General features: G+C 34.1%; 2 protein-coding genes across 5 annotated transcripts in view; both read right to left on the reverse strand.

Moving 5' to 3' along the window:
- Positions 1–4,458, reverse strand: part of LOC106752239 (glutamate--cysteine ligase catalytic subunit) — a 10,089-nt gene extending 5,631 nt beyond the window's left edge. The window contains exons 1-5 of one of the 4 annotated variants that reach the window (XM_014633797.1): positions 4,420–4,458; positions 3,919–4,251; positions 2,018–3,844; positions 1,163–1,272; positions 652–837 (exon numbers count right to left, since the gene is read on the reverse strand). In XM_014633797.1, coding sequence (XP_014489283.1) covers positions 652–837; positions 1,163–1,272; positions 2,018–2,167 — 446 coding nt within the window. In that variant the 5' untranslated portion in view covers positions 2,168–3,844; positions 3,919–4,251; positions 4,420–4,458. Of the gene's footprint in view, positions 1–651; positions 838–1,162; positions 1,273–2,017; positions 3,845–3,918; positions 4,289–4,419 lie in introns of those variants that run through there. The other 3 variants (XM_014633796.1, XM_014633798.1, XM_014633794.1) reach the window with 3 other exon arrangements.
- An 880-nt stretch (positions 4,459–5,338) lies between these two features.
- Positions 5,339–7,001, reverse strand: LOC106752250 (serine palmitoyltransferase 1). Its single transcript, XM_014633818.1, has 2 exons — positions 6,016–7,001; positions 5,339–5,916 (listed from the first exon to the last, which is right to left on the reverse strand). The coding sequence occupies exons 1-2, from the start codon at positions 6,905–6,907 to the stop codon at positions 5,378–5,380; spliced, it is 1,431 nt and encodes a 476-aa protein (XP_014489304.1). The 5' UTR covers positions 6,908–7,001; the 3' UTR covers positions 5,339–5,377.
- Between the last annotated feature and the right edge of the window lie 989 nt (positions 7,002–7,990).

The raw sequence follows: 7,990 nt of genomic DNA on the forward strand, positions 1-7,990 counted from the left end.
GGGTGAATGCTGCCGCCTACGTTGAGGCTTTGGAAACAGTTGTGAAGCCTTGGATAGACAGCGTGAGTGGTGAGAAGGCATACGTATTTCAACAGGACTCTGCTCCTTCACACAAAGCAATGAGAACGAAAGATTGGATGTCCGAGAATCTGCATGATCACATAACCCCAAACATGTGGCCTCCTAGCTCCCCGGATCTTAATCCTTTAGATTATTATGTATGAGGCGTTGTTGAATGGGAGACCAATAAACATCCCCATAATACGCTTGATTCCCTTAGAGCAGCTATTACCAGANTTCCCTCAGCTATTACCAGAGTAATGACGCATATGGACGAGGATCATTTGATTCGAGCATGCAAACGTTTTCGGCAGAGAATTGAAGCTGTTATTGCCGCTGAAGGAGATTTTATCGAATAACTGTATAGCCCATGGGCCACTTACTTTGCTGTAAAAGTTTCATTAAAATAAAACAAGTTTTCTAAAAAATATACAAATTTTAGTTTGTAAGTCAATATGTCCTCAAATACCTGACGCACCCTATATATATGTATATAGGTATATATATATATATATATATATATCAATCATATCTTGTTACTGCGTTAAAGGCAATATTTGCCTCTTTTTTTTTACTTTTACTTTTTATTACCTTGGAAAAACTGTCAGTGACATCAGAACTTCATTTGGTTGAAGTAATTTTGTCGCCTCTCGCCTTCGGTAACGCATATTAGCTTCGACAACATTGAAATGAGCTAATAATCCTCCATATGGTTTTCCTGGAGTTCCTTCTAGCATGTAAGCACCGTACTCCGGCCTCCAGAGTGACTTTACATTACTGCAAATAATTAGGTTTTCTCAGTTACAATTTTTTTAAGAAGAATATCCTTTGTGACTTATATGAATATATACAGATTTTCATAAATGAGTCACAGGTTTGATATAAATTATTTAAACTTAAGCTACTTAAACTTGGATAAGAACAAATACTTGATATGACATATGATATATTAATAAAAATCTTGATAAAATTTCTATGATATCTAGAAGTTGTAAGTTGTGTGATAATTCATATTCTGTATATTCTCTATGATATTACGAAAATATTAGAATACTGAATATTGAATATTATATATAGGTAATATATAGTGTGTATAACTTACTCTGGATCTTCATTTTCTTTCTCATTTAGGATTTTTAATATTTCCGCACCTCTCAAACTAAGTTTTGCAGTTTTTGTCTCATCATCAAATTTTATAAGCATATATTCCACCTATGTAAAAACAATTTCGTCATATCAAAGTTTATAATATATTTATTAAATATAAACATCATGATCAAAACAGTAATCACACAATAAGCTGATTAAGTCATAGATTGCAAGTTAAATAATAATATAATAATTAAATAATATTCTCTATTTATGATATCCATAAAAAAATGTGTTGTTTTCGTCAATTACATTATATCCGCAAACTTTATCTATGAATGAAAAACGAAATATGTACAAAATTTGTAATAAGAAAATTAAATTTTCAGTACAATAATGCGGGATTTCCAAAATATAACATGAATTTGTATAATTTCGATTACTTAACTCTGGCAGGAAGTTCAAAGTATAATTGATAGTTTAAAGATAAGATACGTTTGCGGACGGATAAGTCATCAATTATTAGCGATAACAGAACGTACAATTATTATGCAAGAGAATAAGCATAATATACGCATAACATATGATGCGACATGACACGTTCGAAGAAAAGGTGGAACCTTGTACAGTCTTCGATCCGCTTCCCGGTGACATTGTAATAAATATTTAAACAACTATAGCAGACTATATGCGCGACGCAAGCAACATATACCATTCGATGAATCGAACGGTAAAGGTTATGGGACATGAGTTAGCGCGATTGTATACAAGTATCCCGACGTTTCAAGGGAATGACAGTGCAAATTAAATCGATTCCGATGCGGCACACTATAACGGCGAAACCGGCAGATGAATTTGCAATACCTACCTCGTCACCCCACTTGAGGACGTCGCCTTGTCTGTCTCTGAGTCTCTTATACAGGTTAATAAATTGTATAACTCCATGTTTGCGCACGTGATCGGACAGCTTCTTCGTCTCTTCCCAGCTCAAGGGACTTCCTTCGGAGAGCAGACCCATCTTCGGCTACGACGCGTGTAACAGGACCCCTGATGCGCCTTTGAAAATTTGACACACGGAAAGAAATTTCGCGGAAAACCGATCCGGTCCGACTCGTGCCGAGTTACACCGAACACCCGAGATCACCATTCACCAACCGCCACCACCGGCTCTCTGTGACTAGAGAGACCAACAGGACGAAGTGATACCCTAGCGCCCCGCCCCGTCTTTCTCCCTTCTCCCAGCCGCTTGGTGGCGTCATGTCACGTAATCGTACGAATGATGACGGGCGTTATTACATTTTCTAGTACCGGAATATTAAATGGCTTTCCGTTCTTTTATCTCGCGGGCTACTTAAGATAAACACATAATTCATTTTGACATACTGACAGGCATTTCCTGAGACAATATACCTTTTTCTTTTTATCTATTTCTGTTAGAGATTCCGCACATGTATTCTCATTTATGTAAAAACAGGAAAAAACAAAACGTTCTCGTCATATTTTTCTCTAATTAAGATGATTATTCATGTTCCTGACTTATTTGAAAACTTCTATAATTCAATATTATGCAACTTGTATTTCTATAATACAATATTATACAATGGAAAATATCACACCATGCATAACAACATCGTGACAATTCTACGATATTCTAACGTTAGAAGAATTGAGAATTGGATATACAGCAAACATTCAAGTCATACAAATGAAGTTTTATTTCAGAGTCAGGGACAAAATACGTTCATCGAGCAGTTTTTTAATCAAACAATCCGAATCCCATGTCATCGTCGGACTCTTCGGATTCTTCTTTCTTCTCTTCCTTCTTCTCTGCAACAGGAGCATCAGCAGTTGCAGCTGATGGAACCGCTACAGCGGCGGTAGCAAACTTACTCGGATCCTGCAACCAGACCACAGTTCCATTACGCTCTATTGACGTAGATTATCGGTTAAACAAGCATCTTTTTGTTATATTTAGTTCAGACAGCACTGTTGTGTAATATTTCAACCGTGATCTTGACGTATCAGTTGATTCTGCTATTTCTAGACATTTCGTCGGTCGGACACATGGACCAAGATCTTCGAATGTATAATGCATCATTAAGTACATTCCAGAGTAATTAGACATTGTAAAGTATATCTGTGTTTTATACAAAAATAAATCAGTCTCTGTATAATTTTCAGTTATAAAAATGAAAGTAAGTCAAAATGGTAGTCGCAAGCTTTGTACATGTATTCTGCTCCTTTAAACTAAGAAAAAATAAACATATTCTTGTAAACACGTGCCCAAGACTTGACACATTTAATCCCATTGGTGGAAACAAAAAACAAGAAGCCTCCAATCAATTGTATTCAAAGTATTTAAATATGTGACAAAATGATTCAAACATTTTATTTGTAAATATTTGTGCATCATTGGTAAGGAAAAAATTAAATCTTTAAATATGTGGCTGGCATTGTTTCTTCTTTTTCTTCAAGATTTTTGATAACATCAACCAAGTTATTTATTTTTTTCATTCGACGAGAGATTTTGTTGTGGGCTGCTGCTATTCTTGCATTTTGCGATTGTTTAAATCTTAAAAACTTAAGCCAAGCTTCTTCAGATACAAAATCAGAGCTGGTCATATATTCCACTTTGTTTTTATGGGTAAATTTTACTCTTTTTATTGACCCTTCACTTTGCTTCATCAGTTTCCTACTAAAATATCATCATATTGGGTATGATATCCTACTGATACGCTTAAATTTCACATGTAAAATAAATATTGTTACCTTTTCTTTGTATTGCAAACATTATTAACGATACTGCATAAATTAATATCTTCTGTATTTATTGTTGTGTCATCAAAATTTGGAGAAACTGGAGCAGATTCTCTTCCACAATGTTCATTGCTTGAGTTATTACACATAGATTCATGAACAATATTAACTTTTGGTACAGTTTTTTTTTTAATTGTTGTTGATTTATCAACTGTTGATGCTGAACCAGCCTCTTCAATACTGATGTTATTTAGGAATACTTTCAATGGGAGTGCATCGGATATCAATCTTTTTCTGCATTTTTCTACATCCAATTCAAAGAAACTGTCATTGCTAAAATGATCACTGCAAATATATGCTGTTTTAACTTCAAAATACAAAGGTAGTTGAAGTATATTCAACCATTTACGCCTTATATCTACATCCTTCGGTAGCCTACAACATTTACATATTTTTTTAAATGTAGGAAAAAATAACATAATTATTTGAGGTTACGTATTTGTACTTTCTTACGAGTGAAAACTGCGGTTACATCCAGGATAAGACTCCGCCTTGCATTTCAAACAACGCCTCATATTTAAACAAATTGCGTCCAATTATTATTTTGTTAACGTTCGAATATTTAACGAATTTTAACTCTACACACATGTGCACGCATGTTTACAAAACGAAATTTTAGTCTGCTTTCTCCCCTCCTGACGTCGCGTGGTCGTCTTGGCGACTCATTGTAACAACCAATCACAGCGCTCGACTAGAAAGAGACAGATAGAACACTCGGCATCTATCTCTCTCTTGACCTCTATCACTTCCACTTACAGGTAGCATATATCCCTTGTTCCCTCTATTCTTATATCTCTATGGTTAAATTAGCCATTCACTCATGTCAACTATCGGAGCACGCCCACTTAGACAGTCATGGTAGTATCCAATGAATTAATTAAAGAAGCCTTTGTACACATAGCCTTTTTCAATCATTAATAACTCGAAATTTTGTGTTATTTGCAAAATACTACAGGATTTCTCTGTTTCCCTTAATCCATTTTATAGGCTCATGAAGTATGTCCCTGTGGCTCCGAGAGATCACGTATATTTTGTGATTCTACTTGACGTCTTTGATAGACATTTTAGTTTGCCGCATATTTTGCAGATTTTTGGAGGTTTTTATAAAATTATATGACTATTATATTTTTTAAGGAAAACTAGAAAATAAATAAATAAATAAATATATATATTAATATAAATTTATAATGTAACAAAAAATTTATTGCCCCTTACATTTCCCGTCTCTGATGTCACAACCAATATAAGTGCTACAGAACTTAAGATAATATAAAATGCTGATTCGTAAAAAAAAAACTGGCGAAAATGTAAACATACATTTATACAATAAAAATAATGCAAATATAACAATACTAAAAAATACATATCAAGTATTGTTTATATAAGATATATTTATACTTATTTAAATACATTATTCTAAAGATTCGTTTGTTTCGTGTGTAAAATGACACGATAAAACTTGTTGCGCACATTTTTCCAAGGTATTTAGTGTAAAATTGATATCACTCTTGGACAACTCAGTAGATATACACAGTTTAAGACTAGGCCTTGGTTTAACTCTTTCTCTTTCCAGATAGACGGGAAGTATAATTGCTAAGTTATTCTCTATACACTTGTTTGAAATTACAGATAGTAATTTCTTTTCAGTGGCATAGTCTTTTTTGTCTTTTAAATATAGATGCTTCACAGGTGACTCTGCGAAACTTGAACATTCAAATATTGAAATATTTTTAAGACCATTATCTATTGCTAAAGCATTATTTTTTAAAGATTGAAATATTTGCAAGTTACTTTCCACAATGTCTAGACAAGCAATGGCAATAGATGAGAGATAAGGTGGTAAAGAAGCTGAAAAACAGTAACCAAGTCCAGATAAACGTTGATGTTCAATAACAAAAGACGTCCCTACACAAAAGCCTCCAATGGATCCAAAAGCTAATTCTAAAGATCCTGAAAAATATAAATATATGTTATAAAACATATAATGTAACATACTAATAACACAATATGTGTTACTTTATGAAATATATATATCATTCATATTCTTACCCATTATCATGTCTATTTCAGTTATTGGAATATTAAAATATTCTGTAACACCTTTCCCATGTGGACCAATAGTACCGAGTGATATAGATTCATCGATGAAGATTCTTAATTTGTATTTCTTGCAAAGATCTAATAGTTCAGGCAAAGGACAAATGTTTCCCGTTTTGTTATAAATACCCTCTATTATCAAGAAGCGCTTAATTTTGGCAGCTTTCTTAAAATCTCGTTTATCCACTTCAGCTTGTTTTATTAAAAGTTTATGTAAATCTTGAACATCATTGTGTTTAAAGTATTGGATATTTGCTCGAGATGCATCCAATCCTTTTTGTATAGCAAAGTTTACTTGCTCATCTACAAATATTAAAGCGTTGCATTTGCAGTAAGCTGCAATTGCGGAAGCTACGGTGCTAAATCCATACGAATATACGACAGCTTCTTCTGTATTCGTAAACTTAGCCAGGCGTTCTTCTAATTCAAGATGTACATCAATAGTTCCATAGAAACCACGTGGCCCAGAAGATCCAACACCATATTTCTTTACGGCAGCTACTGCATTCTCCTCTACTTTGGGATTGTTACTCAAATTTAAATAATTGTGAGTACCCAAATTGAGGCAATCCTTGCCATTGATCGATATTCGCTTTCCAATTCTAGAAGTGATGTATCTGGGAGTCAACGAAGGATGTTTTGCCGGTGGTTCTGGTACGAGAGGCTCCGGTTGCCATTCCGCTAGTTTACTTTCTACCAACTCATCCGAAGGTATCGAGTCATAAGCATTCTTCCTTTTCTTGTGGATGAACCAAATTACCCAAATCAGGGCGAACAGAATTTCATAATACGATAAAACATTGAAAACCTTCACTGACTCAACGAACAGAAATACGATGCTCATTTTTATGTGGTCACGTATATATTGTGTATCCTACCCACTATTTTTACAGTAAAGTTCACATTAATGTGAACGATATCTACGGTTACGTAATGGCGATGTGTACACGATGACTTTTAGATAGGCACACGACTATGAAACAGTTTGACTACATACAGTTGCGACAGTGCTAGGAAATTGAAGGTTTCTTATCCTTCTGCGCATGCGCTGTGCAACCATGAACGTGGCAGACTCGTAGCGATATCGAGGAATGTGACAGCACAGCTGAGTATATAACATATTTAAAATTTGTTATATTATAATCGTAATGTAAAATGAATGCAGAGGTGGTATTTAGTGTACGTTTAATACATGCAAAAATATTTTTGCGCGAAGAGGAAATGAAATAAGTTCCTCTTGATTTTTGAAGGTTAGTGAAAAGTATCTTAAGGTTATGTAAAAAGTTATCACTTGTATACAATAATGTTAATATTAGGTCTAGTTTTTTCGCTACACTAAAACTGCACTAGAACTGAACTGAACCGCGCTGGGACAGATTAGGTCTGTTTTTTTTTCGAAACACTTTCTGCACTAATGCACACCAGTGCAAAGAGTTTACACTAAAGCGTTCTTTTTATCAAGAATGTCGTCATCAAGACGTCATCAACGTTGTTTGTTTTCGCAGTGCAACAGCATATAGCGCAGGCAGTTCAATAAACTGTTGCACTGAGTCAGGAGGTAGTGTGGTCGGTGCAGTGCATGAAAGTGTAGCTCAGAAGTGCATGTAAGCGTAACGGAAATTTATACGAAAAGTCTCTACCAGGTATGTGACTTGCATTATATTGAAATGTATGAAACATCTTTATTTCATTTTCAAAAATTGTTAATATTATACCATCACACACACATACACAGCAGAAATGTTCAAATATACCATAAGGATGAATTTAAGATGTCAACATCTTTATGATTTTATATTTATTTTATATTTAGCCATTTATTTAAATTTATGATCCGTAGGGTATATAATATTATAAATTATTAATAAATTTGCTATGTAATATGTGGTTGTATTACGCTATGTGGTTGTATTACAAAATCCTTTTC

The sequence above is a fragment of the Dinoponera quadriceps genome, unplaced genomic scaffold (assembly GCF_001313825.1).
Source record: "Dinoponera quadriceps isolate SergipeBrazil2010 unplaced genomic scaffold, ASM131382v1 scaffold479, whole genome shotgun sequence".
Classification (NCBI taxonomy): Eukaryota; Metazoa; Arthropoda; class Insecta; order Hymenoptera; family Formicidae; genus Dinoponera; species Dinoponera quadriceps.